General features: G+C 50.6%; 1 protein-coding gene across 1 annotated transcript in view; it reads right to left on the bottom strand.

Annotated features, from left to right (window-relative positions):
* The window catches only part of CLIC6 (CLIC family member 6), a 44,836-nt gene that overhangs the window by 7,053 nt on the left and 17,108 nt on the right, over positions 1–20,675 (bottom strand). Inside the window, exons 2-5 of the mRNA XM_086675923.1 lie at positions 2,326–2,435; positions 1,651–1,776; positions 974–1,080; positions 219–400 (exon numbers count right to left, since the gene is read on the bottom strand). Coding sequence (XP_086532049.1) covers positions 219–400; positions 974–1,080; positions 1,651–1,776; positions 2,326–2,435 — 525 coding nt within the window. The remainder of the gene's footprint in view (positions 1–218; positions 401–973; positions 1,081–1,650; positions 1,777–2,325; positions 2,436–20,675) is intronic.

Below are 20,675 nucleotides of genomic sequence, written 5' to 3'. Positions count from 1 at the left end.
GGAGGGGTGGGGCCCAACTTCCCAGAAGTTTCTTGAGACTACCTAAAGCATATCTGAGAATATCCATGTATCTGACGTCTGGGATTTGACCGCCTCAAACAGAAACCAACTGACTCTTTAATTCAGGAGTCTGCCTTTTAGATTGTTTCAATGTCTGGCCGAAATAAAATAAGGCCCCATTCGTGTGTTCAGCAGCTACGGTAGGAGGAACGTCAAACCTTTATAATGTGGAGCTTGGGTAAGAGGTTACAGTCGGCTAACGTGAGCTCATCCCCATCCAGGAACTTCCTTCCAGAAACGACAACATCCTCAGTGCTGTAGGCATCTATTTCATCAGGCAGAGGGCTATTTAAGTAATCATCCAGCTTCTTCAAAGCCTTTAACAGGTTCTTTTCATAAACTAAAACAGAAAGGCCAGAAATGACCAAGATAAGCCAGCCGTATGAGTTAGCGTTACCTTTCTCTCGACAATGAAACGAGGAGTTGATCTCCTCTCCTTCCCGACACATGGCTGGGCCACACTGGGGAATTGGGAGGGAAGGATGTGGACTTCTAAGATCTGAATAAAGGACTCACTCCTCCCTGGAAAATACTTCTGCTGTCTACACAACACTGCTCCTTCTAGAACTCATCCGTTTATTCAAAACTTTTTATGGGAGGCCCACAGTGAGGTAAGCAGTGGCAGAAGCTTCATTGAAACGGATTCCCGCGGTCCGGCGGGGGAATTCCTGGCGGTGATTCTTCGCCCCTAAGCTTATTGTTTTCTGGGCTCCCAACCTCCAGGGGAAGCATTTGACCTCTTGAGACGCACGTGCAGATTCTACGTCGAAGGTACTTTTTCCTGATTTCTAGACACAGGTCCCTACCCCCAGGGAAATCAGTCAGAATTCCCAGGACCTTAGAAGAAGCCACGCCAGAGGCCGAGGGGCACCCCAGGTGGAGAGCATTGAACAGGAAGACAGCAGGTACTCACTCTCGTTGGCATCCTTCTTGGTGTTTTTTACAAATGCCGAGAATTTGGCAAACACGTCATTTCCTGCAGAGTTAGATTCAGGGTGTTGGGTCCCCAGCTTAGGGTACCTTGAAAAATTCAGAATTGGAATAGCACAGATAACGGGGGGGCGGCAAACATGTCTTTCTCTGAGTGGATACAAAAGTGAAAAACCTTCCCCCTCGGATGGTTTTCTAATCTCTTTGTGTTCAAGGTGTGGCAGCCACACAGTCTGGGGAGAAGGCCTTTGCTGTTCTCCCGGGACATGGCCGCCCACCCGCACCTCCAACTGTGCTAGAAGATTCCCTTCTAGATCCGGCGCCCCGCGACATCACACGCTAACGCGCACTCCTTCCCCTCCCAGCCGCAGACCTAAGAAGTGGCCAACCCATGCGACATCGGCCCGCCTCCTCTCCGCTTCCTGCTGCCAAACCCTAATTGCCCCACCGCAGGTGCAAACGAAGCAAAGAGACCCGGGCCACCGTCGCCCAAGGCTTCTGCTCTTTCTGCGTGTTCTGCAGCACACCGCGGCACGGCTAAGGAAGGACGGACGTACCACGGCTGCAGAAAACCAAATACACGAAGCCACGAGTTTCAGGCTTGTCTGCGAAGGGGCAAAGGGACGATCAGACGGTGAATGCTGGTTTTATGAGGCCTACCTCGGGGGAGCTAATTTCTCCTCTAAGAACTCCTCGATCTTATTCACATCCGTCTTGACTTCACCATCAAAAGTCATAAAGGGAGGGTTTGTTCCGGGGGCTAGGTTCTGCAGGTCTGCGGGTTTCCTGGTGGGGGGGAGGGGGGAGGGGAGCGGCAGCTTTTGTGAACGGTCGCCAAGGTTTGAATTCGTTCCCCCAAAGCCTAGCCGCGTCCTCCCCGGTTTAGGAGGAGCAGCCCTTGAGAAGTTCAAGGGAGACCATGGGTTCCCAAGACGTCCTACCGACAGTGAAAGCGTGGCTCTTGTCTGGGCGCAGAGGTAAGAAAGCCAACTCTCTCCCCCGTGGGTCACAGGAGAGCTGCTCACACGGGCTTTGGAGAGGTGCTCAGCTGACCAGGAGCTTGGGGAGCAGGTTCCTTAAAGGTGCCCCCAACTCCTCCCTGGTTATGTCTGAGCGGGTCCTGTAATTACTGACGAGCCCACACCCGGGCTTCAGTTCGGGGCCCCGACGTGGATGGACACACCACGATGTCGCCTGTGGGCTCTAGGAGTGTGTGAGTGTGGGGCGTGTGTGGGGGTCATGGGAGCTTGGGGTGTGAGTGGGTGGGAAGACGTGTGCGGGGGGGAGGGGGGACGTGGCAGGGCCAGTCTCAACAACGTGGAAACCTCCTCTTACCTCTTCAGGTCCACTGTGGTCACGTTGAATATAACGCCCTTTAGCCAGAGAATCATGAAGAGGCGCTGGGAAAAGGGGCAATTCCCAATACTCTCGCCATCGTAGCCAGCCTAGGTGGGAAAAGAAATCGTTATCACAGCGAGGCTCACAATTCTAAGCGCCAGATTCCGCAAGGCATGGCACAAACCCGTTACAAACTTGCGTTGGTGGCCACGACACTGCCACTACCCTTTCGGGGCCATTTCACTCAGCCTCTGAGCCAGTCGGCCGCCCCCTCGGGGAGGGGGCAGGGGGCACACGAACAGGCTTCATGGAGCATTTCCTTCTTCCTTCCCGCCGCTCACCCCTTCCTGCCACACTGGGCCTCTGAGCAGCACGGTTCCCACAGGGAAGGACAGGCAGGCGGGAACTCTCCTTGTCAAAAAGGTGCAAAGGAAAGACGTGCTCTTTCCAGGATGCTCCAGCTGGGAAACACGCCAGCAGACTCTCCCCCCGAGACACCATCCCTCCTGGACGCTGTCACACCTTGATGTCCCCTCCTCTGGCTCATGGGGTGGCAGAAACATGGGAAGCATTCGTACTGAGAAGGTGTTGAGGGTGGGGCGGCCGCTCCCCGGTGACCCAGAGCAGGTCACACCCACACACGCCTCTCCCACACACAGGCAGACACGTCTGGAACACACGTCCTCCTCCTCGTGGGCTTGTGGCCGAGAAGGAAGGCACGGGGGTTGGAGAAGACAGAGGAGACGCCCGGCTACCCAAGCCCTGGGAAACGGAGGGCTAGAAGCAAGGCCAACAAAGGAAGGTCCAAAACCCTTCTGTCTCCTGCCATCTTTCCCCACCAGGCCGCACGTCCCTGACCAGCTCGTGGCGCTAACAAAATCCTGCTGAAAAAGGAAAGGAGGTGGCTTCACCGTACTCCTCACATCTCCAGACCGCAAGCACGGCACCCAGCCAGACCTCGGTGACACAGCCACGGTCAATCCGAGAGGCCCATCCCTGCCACGCGCAGTTAAGAGAAGGTGGAGGAGGGGCGCCTGGGTGGCGCAGTCGGTTAAGCGTCCGACTTCAGCCAGGTCACGATCTCGCGGTCCGTGAGTTCGAGCCCCGCGTCAGGCTCTGGGCTGATGGCTCAGAGCCTGGAGCCTGTTTCCGATTCTGTGTCTCCCTCTCTCTCTGCCCCTCCCCCGTTCATGCTCTGTCTCTCTCTGTCCCAAAAATAAATAAACGTTGAAAAAGAGAAGGTGGAGGAGACCGCACTGTGTCTGCAACCTGCGTCCCAGGAGGATTCGAGGCAGGAAGTGAGCTGCTGGCCTGGGGACTGAAGAAAGGGAAAGAGAGACGCGAGAAGACCGGACCTTCGGAGAGGTGGGGTGCTTAAGTCACCCGGAGGGGTTGCTAATAACCACATGTCCCTAGAAATCAAGAGGGGAAGAGACCCCCAATTTTCAATCAAAGATCGGCCCCGTTACCAAAGACGAAACCCAAACGGGCCAATAAGCACATGAAAATGTTCCTAACATATTTAGGCAACAGAGCGACGCAAAGCAAAGCCACGGAGGGACGGGGCCACACAAATGGCCAAAATGGGAACGGCCAAAATGAAAAGGTCTGACGCCACCAAGTGTGGACAAGGGTGCAGAGCAACTGACCCGCCATTCACTGCTGCCCAGAGTGCAAACAGCACAACTACCTTGGAGAAGTGTTTGGCACTAATCTCCCAACATTAAGTAAGCGTAAACGCGACGACCCGGCGATTCACGAGAGACACTCATAGGAATGTTCTTAGCAGCTTTGGTAGAACAGCCAAAACCTGAAAACAGGCCGGATGCCATCAAGAGTAGAACGAGTAAGGGCACCTGGGTGGCTCAGTCGGTTAAGCGTCTGCCTGCGGCTCAGGTCACGATCTCAAAGTCCGTGAGTTCGGGCCGCGAGTCAGGGTCTGTGCTGACAGCTTGGAGCCTGGAGCCTGTTTCGGATTCTGCGTCTCCCTCTCTCTCTGCCCCTCCCCCGCGCTCTCTCTCTCTCTCTCTCTCTCTCTCAAAAAAAAATAAACATTAATAAGTAAATAAAAGACAGAAATACTTTTTAAAAAGCACAGAAAAAAATAAAAGACAAAAATACTAAAATATATCTGTATACTACAACTTATCCATTCGTTGTAGATAAGCTGTAGTATATTCGTACAATAGGACGCTGCATCACAACGGGGAAAATTCAGCTATTAGTATAAGCAACAATGTGAATGAATCCCACATACATAGTGTTGAGAGGAAGAAAGCCGACTCAAAGGAGCTCAGACACAGGCAAGCGTCTCTAGATGACGGGAGGGAGAAGAGCGGCTGTCCCTGGAGGGGACTCTCATCTGGGAGGGATAGGAGGGCGACTTCGCGGTGCCAGAAATGTCCTGCATCTTGAAGGCGGTGGTGGCTACACGGGTGTATTCAAGTGGCAGAGTCTTGTTTTCTTTTTCTTTTTTTAATTTACCTCCAAGTTAGTTAGCATATGGTGTGATAACGATTTCAGGAGTAGAATCCAAGGATTCATCCCTTACACGTAAAACCCAGTGCTCATCCCAACAAATGCCCTGCTTAATGCTCCTTACCCATTTGGCCCATCCCTCCACCCACGACCCCTCCAGCAACCCTCAGTTGGTTCTCTGCATTTAAGAGTCTCTTATGCTTTGTCCCCCTCCCTGTTTTTATGTTATTTTTGCTTCCTTTCCATTCTGTTCGTCTGTTTCGTATCTTAAATTCCACACATGAATGAAGTCATATGATATTTGTCTGCCTCTGGCTAATTTCTCTGAGCAGAATACCTTCCAGTTCCATCCGCGTTGTTGCAAACGGCAAGATTTCATTCTCTTTGATTTCATGTGGCGGAGTCTTAACATAGGGTTACTTGACTGCATGCGTTACTTCAATAGTTATTTTTTTTAAGTAAAAATATTAATTAAAAAAAATTGCAGAGAGTTGGAGTCAGTAAGTCTTGCCTGGGGCCCGGGAAAATATGAATTTCTAACAAGCTCGCCCAAGATGATGTCATGCTGGTGGCCAGGGATCCATGAAGGCAGACATCATGCCCATAAAACGGCACCCACAGACTCAGAGCACTGAATTCAGAGTCCCCTAAGCTCCAAGCACTCTCTTCACACCTGTCCACCCCCTGCACTCTCCCTCCCCCTCCAGGCATGTGCTGGCCTGTCCACCTATGAGGGAGAAGAGGCTGGGGACTCCCCCACCTGGAGCCTGAAGCTTCGGGAGCTGGAGGGGTGGTGAGGTGGCCGGTCAGGACACCCCCATCGAGTGGTCATTGCAAGTCCCCAGCAGGTGGGCCCTGAAACAGCACCCTGCTGGACCGCCTTCCCTGCCTCAGGGTCCCCCCCACCCCCCCCCACCAAGGCCATTTTGAAGGCCAACCCAGCCCCTCCTCGCTCTGTTCTGGAGCAAGACGAGCGAGCAGAGCTGAGTTACATAAACCCCCAGCGGCTCGCTGCAAGGACCTCTTAAATCATGGCGCTTTCTTTCTTCACCACTGCAGGTTTGGGCAGAATCAAGCCAACGGGGGGGGGGGGCGGGGACATGAAATCACAAGGACACAGAGCCACATATTTTGGCCAGTCCTGACTCGCTGGCAGCTTCTAAACCTCTTATTTTTATAGTGGTTACAGTAAGCACAGTAAAGTCTAAGATAAGTTCTGTGGAGTGGGGTAACCGTCTCCTTTCTCTCTCTCCCTTGTCTCTCTAACCTCGGAGATCCTGTTATAACTCATCCTGAATGCGGCAAAATCCCTGCTGAGCCCGTGCGTCTCTGCCGTCACTGGTGCGTGGATGCAGCTCACCTTGACAAAGAACTCCAAGTCTGGGAACAGGCCCGTCTGCACCAGGCTGCTTTCTACCGCGGCAGAATCCCATCGCCGGGGTCTCTGCCTAGCTCCGTCTCTCCATTGTCCCCAGCTCAGGTCGGCGTTCCCCCCCCACCCCCGAAATTGTCCTTCCGGCCACCTCCTTCTTCAGGAAGAGTAAAGGGATCAGAAGCGATAATACATTCTTTAAAAGTAAAACCTGGGGCGCCTGGGTGGCTCAGTCGGCTGAGCGTCCGACTTCGGCTCAGGTCATGATCTCGCGGTGTGTGAGTTCGAGCCCCGCGTCGGGCTCTGGGCTGATGGCTCAGAGCCTAGAGCCTGCTTCTGTGTCTCCCTCTCTGTCTGCCCCTCCCCCACTCATCTTCTCTCTCTCTCTCTCTCTCTCTCTCTCAAATAAAATTAAAACATCCAAAAACATCCAACATCTCAAATAAAAAAAACCTGCCTTTGTCACCTAGCTCTGCACACACAGAAACCTGGTAACAGGTTCCTTTCTAGAACTGCACAAACCTAAGAGAGACATGTGGCTGGGGTGGGGGGGGCGGGCGGGGGGGGGGCAGCGGCCTGCAGGCCACGGGGCCCAGAGCTTGGAAGGCAGTGAGGAAAGCCACAAGTGCACTCTGCCCCCCCCACCCCCGTGTGACCTCCAAACAGGACTGTCACAAGCCAGCACAGCTAGTGAACTGGAAGCTGCCAGTTGTTTCTGAGAATCAGCCAGCTGCCAACACAGGATTTACATAGGCAGGAGCGTCTCATCTTAAATAGCTCTGAAAACACTTCCCTGTCTCGGTCTGTCGTAAATGAAGGGGGTCATGGGAACGTGGTGGGAGTTCCCAAGATGCCTTGCTGCCTGACTTGATTACTTTAATGTGCTTCAGTGCTGGGACGCGCCAGCCAAAATCAAGGCGGAGATAGGCCATCTTCACAGCCCGGGATTGAGCGACACTGGGAGGAACACTGGGTCGTCTTGTCCATGTTCATTAACCAGACACGATGATGGGATAAATCCTCATACGGTAGGAGTGAATAACTGACGGTCACCGTAATTGGGACGTGTTACGGTATAAAGTTCTACTTTCCGTTGCTGATAATTCTCTCGGGCTAATTACACTCTGGGCAAAAAAATGTCTCAGCAGGGTTTCTCGGCCCGCAGGCGGAGATTCTTGTACGTATACGTTGCTGATAAAAATCAGGTGAAGCAGCTTGAGAGATTGGAGTGTCTTGTTTCCAGGGAAGACCCAGGCACCCGGACAACCCAGGATGGCACATCTGTCTTTCAAACGCGACTTTCCCGAGCACCTGTGACGGGAATTCTCGAAAGGAAGACATTAATGCCATTGACACGTGCCGAGAAGTTCCTGTGACCTTGAGAATTTCTGTACTTCTGCAGGTCCTGGCCTGCGCCCGCCTCCCTGGCACAGAGCCCCTCCGGGCTTGAGGCGGAAGGGTCCAGATGACACTCAAAATCCCTCCTCACCTCAGGCCTCTTCAAATTAGAACCTCTCCCACTTACCCTGTGCACGTTCAGAATCTGTGGGGAATGAAGACATTTTTGTTTGTTTGTTTGTTTCAGATTTCCTTCCACTGCTTTTCGCTTCCAGCAAATGACCTCTCTGGTGTTGCATTGGGGTTGCATGTAAGGGGCACCTTCCCCACCCCCACCTTCCACTAAAGTGACTCCTGCCCGGCCACCGCCTTTAAGGGACCAAATGGACTCCTGGCATCCTGGTCCAGACCTGACATGGGGATGACACCCCTTCAAGGTATTGTTAGCAGCTCCTCAGCACCCGCCGTCTCCTTTCCTCCAGAGCAGGCCACACACCCACCACCTTGATTCTCTATTTGGCTCTAGCTTCCTTTTTTTTTTTTTTTTTTTTTTTTTTTGAGATTTTGTTTGAGTTTTAAGCAATCTCTACACCCAGGACAGGGCTCAAACTCACCACCCTGAGATCAAGAGTCGCATGCTCCACTGACTGAGCCAGCCGGCCACCCCTGACTCTACAGCTTCTTTCTAGAAAATTCTATGTGGACCTAAACGTTAAACACCTTCTGTAGAGTAAGCACTTTCCCTACTCTACCCAAATGTAATGAAAGACACTTGGGGCGAACAGGGAGAAGGTAGAGGAAGAGGCAATAAATCAGTAATATTCTCATTGTCCCTGTTCTGACGGCCGGCTTTCAACCAAAGAGGGCAGGATGAGCATCCTGTGTGCAGGGAGGTATGCCAGTCCCTGCAGGAAACCAGGAGGGATTTGGGGGCGAACAGCTCATGGGGCTCCGTCACAGGGATTTGGAGAAAAGCAGTGAGTAATGACGGGCTGTTCTGTTTCCAGCGTTCCGGAGGAACTTCGGCGGAACACAAACAGTAGTTGACCAGAGGAGGCAGGGGTCAGAAGGCAGAGTGTGAGTGGGAGGCCGTGGGCAGCCACCTGACCCTCTGAGAAGAACAGTGTGGTCGAAGGGATGGGCGGGGACTCTCCTCTGGTGGCAGCTGACCCCAGTGGAAGGCCGGACACGGCATTGCCAGAGAGAAAGAGCCAGAAGCTCCAACCATGGGAGTGGGTGACTGCTCCCCGTGCCACCCAGCCTATGCCCACCCTGTCTGCCCCGAGGCCTGCCATTTGGAGGGCTGGGCTGGGGAAACTGTCCCCTCCCAGGGAGAAAGCCTTGTGGGAAATGGTACAAAATCAGGCGTCCCACTGGGTTTTTTCCTGCTCCCATTTGGAAGTCGGGGAAGGGGGGGGACTAGGATCGCTCTAATCCTTGAAAAGGGGTGTGTGTGGAGTCAGAGACTCATCCTCACTCCCCGACAGAGTTCCTGACATGCAGTAAACACTAGAAAATGACTGGGGCGGGTGGCGGTGGGGGGGGGGGGGGGGCGGGGGCTGAGTCCAGTCGCTCCCATACACCTGCAGCCTGGTCGGCTTCCGAAAGTGCCTCCCAGCCCCTCCCCGCTCACTTTTTTCTGAGCCAACTTTTCCGAACTTTCCCCTTCCAGAAGCTCCCAATTCTTCCTACTATGACATTACCCGTGAAGAGGGACAGCTAAGGGGAGGGAAGGGAATAGAAGGGGGCTGGAGGCAGGGAGGTTGGGGGAGAGGGAGTGAGGGGGTAGGAGAGAGGGAGGGAGGGCCTGAGCTACGCTGTAAAGTCTTCCCCAAGTCTCTCGATCTAATGGTTTGACCTAAAATGTAATATTTAAATAGATCTGAGACTTTGTGATTTGAATACTCCTGTCAATTACAAAACAAACAAACAAACAGACAAAAGACAAAAAAAACTGTGTAGTTCTTTCCATTTGCCTGACAGTGGAGGTTTCTATTTTGAGGCAGTATGGTCAAGGGGAATGAGTGCAGCAGACCTTGGAGCCAGGGAGAGCCGCTGTGACCCACTCCCTGGCCGTGTGACCTTGGGCAGTTCATGTGTTCTCCCTGAGCCTCAGTTTCTCCATTTTAAAAACGGGGATAAGGAGGCCTATGCCTTGCAGGATCTTGGCGTGATACACTCGGGTCTCCCGGGCACCAATAAAGGCGGCCATTATTGTCATTATCATCTGCAGCATCAGCATTATTACTCCTCCAAACTGGGGCGCATCAGAACAGACAATTATGGAATTTAGGGAGCTTTTTAACAAGGCTCAATTAGTGTGATTTTCATGCCAAACTGTACAGTCCTTAAAAAGCCACAGATATTTTTCCCTCCAAAAGTAACGCCTCCTCTATGTATTCCAAGTGAAAATTAACAACTGAGGTCGTTTTCTTAATTGCAAAAGCAAACACATCTTCAGCCAGGATGCAAAGGGGCTGGCACTCATGTCTTGGGGAGTTACCTCTTGGGGAAAGGTCCAGAGGAAAGAACATCTGGAGAGCTGTGCTCGCCCTGACCGATGGCAGGGCCGACAAGCCCAAGGGAACAGTCTTTTCTAGAAACGACACCAAAGGTCTCTGCTTGTATAAAGCTAAAGCCGGTCTCCTTTCTGACTTTTGCAGTTGGCACTAAGAAAACGAGAGCCCTGCCAGCTGTCTTTCGTCCACTGTCACCGGGAGAGAGTGAATTCCACACTGTGGAAGAATCCCCACCAGGATTTGAAGTCCCACACGCTAGAGCTGCAGATCAAATGAAGAAAAATGATCACAACCAAGTAGGAGAGAAACAAATGAGCCTGTCACTTCCTTGTCGAACAAGAATGTTTTTGAAGGAAATGTCTTCCAAAATCAGACGTTTTTTTCAAAACTGGTAAGAGCAGGGGCGTCTGGGTGGCTCAGTCGGTTAAGCGTCCCACTTCGGCTCAGGTCATGATCTCTCGGTTCGTGAGTTCGAGCCCCGCGTCGGGCTCTGTGCTGACAGCTCAGAGCCTGGAGCCTGTTTCAGATTCTGTGCCTCCCTCTCTCTCTCTGACCCTCCCCCACTCATGCTCTGTCTCTCTCTGTCTCAAAAATAAATAAACGTTAAAAAAAAAAAGCTGTAATAAAACAACAACAACAACAAAAAAGAAACTGGTAAGAGCAAATACTCATTGAACACCTGCTCTGATTTTAAATATGGTTCTAAACCATTTACAGCCATTATCGGATTTAATCCTCTCAAACTCCTGTAAGATGCCTACTTACTACTCACGTTTTTCAGATGGAGGAAACTGAGGCTCGGAGAGGCTAAGTAACTTGCCCTAAGACAGAGACAAGATTAGGTGAACAAAGATTTCTCTTATTCTCCCAAACTGGATCCAGGCAATGGTCCCAAACGTCTTTCCCGGTCCTCAAGATGGAAACCCAGTCTTTCCTACCCTTTATCTGAACACCGGTCTGTCCCCCAGCACAGCGATGGCTCCTCCTTTGCAATCACTCCTGCCTCAGTCTCAGAGCCTCCCACCCAAATTCCTGCAGCAGTCTCCTGCTGGTCTGTCAGCCTAAGGATCCTAGCCCCTCTGATCTTTTCTATCTCCAGAACCACCCAGACAAGATGCCCTTTTCCTTAGATCTTAGATCACGCTGCTGGAATGTTGTTCAAATGCAAATTCACGTTACAGTGCTCTCCCAGCAGTGTGACCAAGGCAAAGTACCCAACCTCTTACAGCTCGGTCTTCATTTACAACGTAAGGATAACAGTACCTACCTCTTCAGGTTGGGTGAGAATCAATTACATGTTACAGAGAACAATGCCTGACAAACGGAAACTTTCCATCATCTGTTGCCCCTTCCCTCCTTCCTTCTTTCTCCTCCTTTTGTGAACCTGAATAAAAGAAACCTTAAAGTTCTCATGCCAGGGAGCCTGGGTGGCTCAGTCCGGTCAGCATCAACTCTTGATTTAGGCTCAGGTCATGACCTCAAGGTTCATGAGTTCGAGCCCCACATCAGGCTCTGCACTGATCCTGTGGAGCCTGCTTGGGATTCTCTCTCTCCCTCTCTCTCTCTCTGTCCCTCTCAAAATAAACTTAAAAAAAAAGAAAAAAGTTCTCATGCCCAACCAATTCCATTGCAGACCCAACAGAAGAAGTATCCCCTGCACCTTCCCACAGGAAGAAGCCAGCTTTACTACCTCAGCAGGAGAAGATTTTCTCTTCACCCGGCAACAGCCCAGCCAATGAGAAACTGCCACAACTCAGCCAATGAGAAACCGTCACCACCCAGAACTCTCACTTTTCTCCAACAGAATTTCGCTCAAAGCAGTCCCTCGCAAGTCCCTCCTTTTTCTCTCTAACGTAGTGTTCCTTTCCTTTGTTCTCCAGACTCACCCGAGGTTTTGCCATAACTTGCATGTCCCAAATCGCAATCCCTCTGCCATTCCCGAATACACCCATTTTGCTGGTGAAATAACTGGCTGTTTTGTGTTCAAGGCTGGCACTTTCCACTGTCTAACATACCGGTCAAGCTAATCACTCTCCTCAAATGCTGTTCTCTCTCTGGCCAACTGCCGTGTTCTTAATTATCCCATGTCACCCTCCCACAATACCTTTGGTCCACCTGGCTACCATCCAACTCCTGCCTCCCCACAGGTAGGGACTCCCTTTCCCTGACTCTCTGCTGGGCATTTCTTTTGCCCTCTGCTGAATTCTGCTCCCAGGGGAGTCAGTGCTGCCCGGCTGAGCACCAGATTATTTACGGATTGTTTCCTGTGGGTTTGCATTCCTTCGGGCGGACCCTGTCCCCTCCTGAGCACAACAGGTGGTTGCCTGGCCCCTTGCAGTGTCTGTGACACTGTTCCTGTTCAGCCTACGCCCCCCCCAGCGTCCACAGCACAGAGCCAGGCCTGTGGAAGGCACTTCATAAAAACTCACCTCTGCTTCAGCACGGAGCCCACTTCGGATCCTCTGTCCCCCTCTCTCCTGTCCCTCCCCCGATCTCTCTCTCTCTCAAAAATAAACACTAAAAAAAAAAAAAACCCACAAAAATTCGCATGGTGGAGCAAACGGCCACTGTCCTCCGAAGTTCTAGCAAACTCCTCATCCCCTGCAGTTCCTTTAAAGACAGCGAAACCACTCCTTCTCCCCGAGAACACCCACCCATGGGGCCAGCAGCGCGGCCAGCCTCCTCTGTCCTCAAGCATCTCCCCCCAGACTGCCTGTCACGGGGCTCCCTTCCCCACCCACCCAAAATGACGATCTCTGGGTCACAAACTCCTCCTGGTGTCCCCAGGACTGCCCTGATTTTCAAACTGGAAATTCAGCACCATCACACCCTCCCCCACCCCCGCCTCCAAGCCCCAGGCAGGCTGGAATAGCTGGTCACCATACTCTGTGCCCAGATGAGAGCCTTTTTTTTTTTTTAGGGGGAGGAACAACATTATAAATGTCCTCACAGATTGTCTAGAGGCAGGGCTTTGCTCCTCCCTAGGCAGAACATCAGCAGAGGCTGATGTAATCAACCGCTCAGATTAGGTAGCTGATACCTTGAAATCTTGCAACTATAAGGTCCTTGGAAGAGTGAACAGATAAACAGGGGCTGAGGCCTGCAGGGGTGGGGGGAGGAGGCGGGAACTACCACGAGCCTGGCCAACTCACCAAGTTCTGCAGAGCCCGCTACTCCAGGAGCAGGCTTTCCCCTCCCAGCTGTTAGGGCACCTTCGGGAAAGAGAAGCAGTTTAAAATCAGCGGTGGGGTTCGCGGGGCAAACCCACCCCCCGAACGGCCCACCTCTGGCCCAGAAACGGGCCAGAAACCAGGATCTCCTCGTCTGCAAATCCCTGTATCGCTCTCGACAAAGGCCACCATTTCTCTCTCATCCTCCATAGAACCCCTGGGATTAGAAGGAAAAGTAAGAACCTCCATCAAGCAGGGAAATCGCCCCAGTCTCCCCGAAGTCAGAAGCCGCTGGGGACAGAGTCCGGAGCGCTGGAGCGTCTGTCTCCTGGGATTTAGACTGGCCAGATCAGTACTGCCAGGAAGTGTTACCTGAGAATTTCTGTCCCACCTCTCCATCTCAAAAGAAGACACATAATTGAATGCATTTTCTCAAAACAACTCGCCTGAGTCCTGAAGACGATCACAGATTGCAAATCTTTTCCCAGTGGCATCACGAACAGAGTGGCTATGTTGCAAAACAAAGATGCTGTTGGTAACAACCAACATCACTGTTACACTCTACCAGTCACTGTTCGAAACACTTGACTCGGATTAACTCAGTGCAAGCCTATTAGATGTAGAGCCTGACTGCGAGCCTATTAGACGTAGGTCCTATTACTATCTCCATGGACAGGTGAGAAAACTAAGACTCAGAGAGGTAGAATAACTTGCCCAAGGCCACACAGCAGGATCTGAGCTCCCCACCCCACCCCCCCCACCCCGCCCCGAGTTGGCCAGAGTTCGTCCTACCCACTCTGGACACTGGCCTCTGTTTAAATGGAGCTCCAGCAAAGTCCTTCCTCAGAGTAAAGGTCTGTCTGTTAGTTTTACCCCATCTCCTTTCAGTAAGCATTGGGGATGGTTCAAGGGAATCCATAATCAGAAAATGCATAGTAGAAAATGCAAGGGACAAACTGTGGTCGGGACAGAAAATGGAGCTGGGTTAAGGCTATCAGAAATGCATGCCCTGGGAGCACCTGGGTGGCTCAGTCAGTTGAGCAGCTGACTTCAGCTCAGGTCATGAGTTTGAGCCCCGCCTCGGATTTTAGGACCTGCCTTTTCAAAAGCCCCCTGTAACAGCACGCTGTGGAACAACTTTCGGAGGCTGATGGCGCCCCCTCGTGGTCTTAAGAGGAACATTCGGACTGTCCACCTTCACATTCAGACGTGCCCACCATCCATCCCTAACTAGGTGCTGATGGAAAATGTCACAGGTTAGTTTTTAGCTCCTGTAGGGGACTTAACCTTCCCGATCTGCCAGATGCTCAAGGGTTTTCCGGCTACTTGGATTTTTTTATTTTAAAACCGGTAAAGTCCTGGGGCATCTGGCTGGCTCAGTCGATTTTGTATCCAACTTCAGCTCAGGTTGTGATCTCGTGGTTCGTGAGTTCAAGTCCCACATCGGGCTCACCGCTGTCAGCCTGTCAGTGCAGAGCTTGGAACCCACTTCAGGTCCTCTGTTCCCCCTCTCCCTCTCTGCCCTTCCCCTGCTTATGCTCTCTCTCTCTCTCCCTCAAAAAAATAACAAATAAAACATTTTTAAAATTATTAGAAGAAAAAAACAGTAAAGTCCTGGATAAACTAGGATGCACTGGTCTCCCTACCCTTGAGTTCCCTCTTAGACCCCACATTAAAACCACCAAAGAGGGCACTGTCTTTCTGTCCTAGGCACTGCGACAGCCAGGTCCCAAACACAGTTGGGAGCTGAACGGTATGGCTTTTAAAAAGGCATCCAGACTTGAGATCAGCAGCAAAATTGTGTGTGCTTTGCTCATGTTAGGAAAACAACCATTTATGATTTGTAACGTATTTCTCGATTCTCACTGAAGAACAATGCAGAGAGGAGAGAGGAAGTACAGTGGGTAGGAGAGCAGAATGAAAAACAAAAAAAAATTCTAATTATCTCTAGCAGTCTCCTGATCCAGCTTTTCTCAACTTGCTCAGATTTCTGTAGCTCTTTTGCAAAAGCCTTTAGAAACAGCTAGCTTCCTGAAAAACAAAAAAGGTACTTGCTTTGTCTTTATTTTTCTTTGGAATGTCTATAAGTTTTAAGGAAGACAAAGGCCTAGAACTATTTACAGAGAAGAAAGTCTAGGGCCTCAGAGACACCAGTTGGTTTCAATGACCAACATATGAAAGCTCTATTGACCAGGACAGGGAAGGGGACTAGGCATTCTGTAGAATTTTCTGTTCAGGCTGAACTAGCCAATTAATCAGAAGTATCTTAAGGGTCATGGAGGGAATTCTTGTGACACAGAGTTTAGGATGAATGAGGATTTTAGGATGCTTTCCTTTTAATATTTCAAAGATGCCTGGGTGGCTCTGTCTGTTAAGCATCCGACTCTTGGTTTTGTCTCCGGTCGTGACCTCACGGTTCGTGAGATCGAGCCCCGCGTCAGGCCCTGCGCTGACGGTGTGGAGCCTGCTTGGAATGCTTTCTCACCCTCTCTCTCTCTCTCTGCCCTTCCCCCACTCATTGTGCTCTCTCTCTGCCCCTCTCTCTCTCTCAAAATAAAATAAACATTAGAAAAAAAATTGCAAATTATGGCAGAAATCAGAAGCTTTGTGGTTACTCTTTCAGGCAGATGGCGAAGGTTCACCTGTGCAGCATGATTTGTGACATCCGGAAGAGTTCACCTGGCCCAAAATGCCCACACCAGCTTTCCACAAAAGCCTAAATCTCAGAGAATCATCTAGAAAAAAGCCACAGACTGTTAAGATAAGTGGTGGTGGTTACTTTTCTCTTCCCCAGGAGGGCACCAGCCCCAGCAACCACTAACCTTCCCACAAATTGATGCTATCCATTTCCTCATACACAACAGGAAAATGTCTACTTTGGTGACCCTTTCTGCACCTTCCTACAAGCGTTTGCTCAAGAGGCGAAACCAGATCAACACTCTTGTCTTATTAAATGTCACTTTATAAAGTTATGCTTCTTAGATCTCCTTCCAAAAGGTTCGAGGCACTTGTGAGAAGCCATATTAATTACTACAGCTATAGCTATACTACACAGCTAGAGTTATGAAGGATACTCACAATTTCAAATTAAGTCACTAGGGATACGATGATGGAATATTACTCAGCCATAAAAGAATGAGATCTTGCCATCTGCAACAACATGGACGGACCTAGAGGGTATCACGCTGAGTGAAATAAGTCAGACAGAGAAAGACGAACGCCACGTGATCTCACCGAGGTGCGGAATCTAAAAAACGAAACAAATGAACAAGCCAACAAGCAAAACCAGACTTTTAAATACAGAGAACTCGTGGGTGCAACAGGAGAAGGCGATTAAGAGATACGAACTTCCAGCTATAAAGTAAGTAAGTCACAGAGATGAAAAGTACAGTGTAGGGAATAAGGGACAGATGGTGACCACGCTTACCGTGGCGAGCACCGCATAACGTACAGACTTGTTGAATCACTATGTTGCACACCTGAAACTAACGTATATGTCAACTATATTTAAATAATTTTTTAAAAACATCTGGTATACTGAAAATGGCAACCGAGGGTACTACGTAGGAGCCATTTCTAGGCATTAGGTAGTTTCTCCTGCAGTTGTCCCTAATGGGATAACGGATTATCCCCGCATGGCTCTCGAACTTCAGCAAGAATCGGAAACGAAGGAACAGCTCCCAGCACAAAACACAACTTCTGGTAGAGGAGAGAGGTCATCGCCTAAGGCGCTATGGGACCCCAGGCCAGATCCAGGGTGTAATGGGATGGTATTTTTATTTCAGTGCAAATTTAGTAAACTTTGTCCTATATCTCTGTGGTTAATAAGAAACCCGAGCCACACCAACTTGCTCGTTTTTCCTGACCCACCCTGTTGGTCCACTGAGATCTGAAGGTAAGCCCACATGACTAAATAGAAAGAAATCAAAGGCTTCGCAAGCTTTGGGCTCAAACCAGACTATCATTTGGCATTGGTGAGAGGAGACAGAAGAATCAACAGGGGGACCCCAAATCCCATCAGGTATAAATTAGCAAAGGTTGGCTCTAAGCTTCAAAAGCAAGAAAACCAAAGGCAGAGTCCAAAATACACACATTTTATACACACACACACACACATATATAAATACACACACGCACACACACACACACACACACATATACATATACATACAGAGATACAGAGTTTATTAAAATGACGAAATGTTACCGGAACTATGCTCAGGAAGGTAACTACCCCAATTGTAACGATTAGATTTTATTTTGCATTTCCTTGTAGTCCCGGTGTGTTCCTTACAAGTTCCTAGGTCACGGAGAGCAAATGTGCCGAATTTTAAAGTTCTTTGTCAGTGAGCAGGGACACGCAGTACTGACTTGTAGATGTTCGCAATTTAAATGGGGAGATTTGGGGGCTTCAGACGTTACAGAATTATCTGGAAGCGTTGCCTTTCCCCACTTCCTCATCGCTAGTCCCTCAGACTTGTATTCCGTGCCCTGGCCTGACCCACACAACAGGGAAGGCCTGTGGCTTAAGGCCAAGGGCACGAGCTTCTCTCCAGACAAGGAGAAACAGCAAACAGGCTGGCCAAGGCTGAGACTAACGCCCTGGCTTTATTATAAGGAAGTCATTTCTGTGCCACATGCTTTTTTTGGCAAATATCCCCACCCTCACCACCCTCACCCCTGGGAAAAGAGAAGGAGGGGCATATACTATTTCAGGATTCCTTAACCCTGACCCTTTCGCTCAAAAAAGGACAGTGAGCCAGAGATCAGCTTCACAGAGTTGTCCACAAACCGGCCCAGGAACAAACCATTCCGAGGCTCCTGTTTTCAAAAGGGGCAGTTATGGTAAGCGGCCGGGAAACTGGTGTCCCTAATTTGTTGCAAATCATCCTGTGGCCGCAGCCATCCAATGTCAGGGTGATGAGTCACTTCATCTGCCCCGTGGAGACAGACATGCTGACACAAGAGGAGAGGCTGGGGTTTTCTAAAGATGGTCATTTATGACCCCAAATCCAATATAGAATTGCCGTATGTCAGGTTTACGTGGAGGGGCAAAGTAGGGCTTGGGAAACTGGAATTCAGAGAGGAGGCAACAAAATACGACTTTTGGGGGGCGCCTGGGTGGCGCAGTCGGTTAAGCGTCCGACTTCAGCCAGGTCACGATCTCGCGGTCCGGGAGTTCGAGCCCCGCGTCGGGCTCTGGGCTGATGGCTCAGAGCCTGGAGCCTGTTTCCGATTCTGTGTCTCCCTCTCTCTCTGCCCCTCCCCCGTTCATGCTCTGTCTCTCTCTGTCCCAAAAATAAATAAACGTTGAAAAAAAAATTTTTAAATAAAAAAAAAAAAATACGACTTTTGGTATAGAATAACTTGGAAAGAGTTCACACGAGGGTGCCCGTAGGTAAATAACGACACAGGAAAAGACCAGCACCTTCCATCTCAGGAAGACAAGGGAAGGCGAAGATAATCTGGCTGTGATTTGGGGGATGCCACCAATCACCAGCGGTTCATCCTGGGCACCTGGATATCCAGGCGTGTTCTGCCCTCACCCACCATGAGCTTGAGCAGCATCAGAGAGGCCTCTCTCTCTCTGCTCCAGCCCCCAGGTCTGTCCCTCGGGAGCCTACCACAGTCTGGATGCCCCTGCTGTTTATAGGGGCAGCTCCATGATCTGTTTATAGGAAACAGGAAACAAGGGAACGGTCGTCTGAAGGAAGAAGGAAGCAGAAACTTGTCTTGCCCCATGACTGCAGAGCCAGGAGCAGGATGGCTGGTCAAACGGGACGTGGGCATCTGTTCGGAGGGTTGAGGGAAAGCAAGGAGCATAATTTTATGCTCTGTCGAAGGTGAAGCAAAAAGCAAAAAGCACCAGGGAAATGTCAGAGTCGACAAATGGAACCGTCTGAAAGCTTTTACCAAACCTAGGGGAGGGAAGCCAAAAGAAAAATCTCCAGGAGCCACAGAGAAGGCCACGTAGCACGACAGTTGTGGACACATTCGTGCTCCAGTCTGTGCCGGGGGTCTCGCGGAGTGGTGCAGAGCAACTCTGAGGGACACCGACATCAATCCCCCTCGAGACAGTTGTCAAAAAAAAGGAAGAACCTCACACCCCTTAACGCACCAAATGAGAACCCTGCTCCATCCAGCACTTTCCGTAGAAGCATATGAACCAGAAACGAGAACCAGAAAAGGATCATACCATATAAGACTCAGAATGGACGGTGATGTGCAAGGCACGTGCTTTGAAGTATAAAGACCTTGGAAGCCCTCCCTGGTTTTCTTTGCACCCACCTCCCAATCCCCACAGGAAAAGCATCCCTCTTGAACAAAATCTCTGCTAACACCAGTTAACCTGGCCTTCTCTGAGGACAGCCCCCTTGCGACACACCTGTGTTGGGTTGAGTATTGACAACTTCTTCCCCAAAATCGGTCTGACCACGACCACTAGAGGGGTGAGAAACCAAAGTAGAGGTCTGGTTTTTGAAATTGAGACCCTTCTCCCTGCTCCCACTTGGAAGGGGCAAGGAGGACAGACAGGGCTTTAGAGATGGGAGTGTGGGAAAAATTCTCCCTCAGGCAAGGGAGGGACAGCAGAGTGAGCCCTTTGCTCTCCCTTTGAACCACCAGGCAGCTGTCCCACCCCACCCCACACTGAAGGCAATTTTATAAAAATGCCCCGAGTTATGGGAAAGAAAGGTCCTATGGGATTAAGAGCCGGTGCCCTACATTCAGGCCTCTGTGAGGGCTCTCACTTGTTGCTGAAATAAAGGCATCTACACAGACACAAAAAGAAGGGCATTCAGGGGAATAAGGGCGGGCGGGAGCGATGGGCACTGTCTATGTCTTAGGTACGGGACCCTAAGTGGGTTAGGTGCCTCAGCTCGTCCAGCCCACCCTTAGGCATCATCTAAACCAGCCCTGCTCTGGTTCCCTGGATTCCGTTTCCGTCCCAAACCACACTAACTGCCCAGAACCACGGTCATAGGGACGCTCCGACTAAAGCCAAGAGAAGAGGGAGCTGAAAAGGGTTTGGTCTAACACTGTCTTGTCCATGAATCTGTTCAATAAAGATCTACTCAACAAAATAAGACGCAAGGGTAGAAATGGCACAAAACACTGGGTGCCCTTAACCAGAAAACCCGAAGCCCCATTCCGAAAGATGAAATCGTAGAAGAAACAATAAAAGAAGATTTTCTTTTAGGACATTTGGGATGCTTGCTGAGCCAACGAATGAGCTCAGAAGTCAATCCACGGATCGGGGATCCCCAAAACACACTGTTAGTTAGCACACTACCACACTGTGAATAGAAGCATCCAGGCTTCCAGTGTTTTTGACTTGTCAACACATCCTCAAGCTCTAGGGGACAGTGCCATTGGGGCGAGAAGAGAGGCTCAACCAGAGTAGGGTCAGCTTCTGGAGTTTTGCTTGCTGTATTCTACTCCTGACCTAGTGTTGATACGCACTGTGCCGAG

The sequence above is a fragment of the Puma concolor genome, chromosome C2, assembly GCF_028749965.1.
Source record: "Puma concolor isolate L17-30 chromosome C2, mPumCon1.1.hap2, whole genome shotgun sequence".
Taxonomy (NCBI): Eukaryota; Metazoa; Chordata; class Mammalia; order Carnivora; family Felidae; genus Puma; species Puma concolor.
Note: the sequence above shows the minus strand (reverse complement) of the source record. Positions and strands in the feature narration are given on the sequence as shown.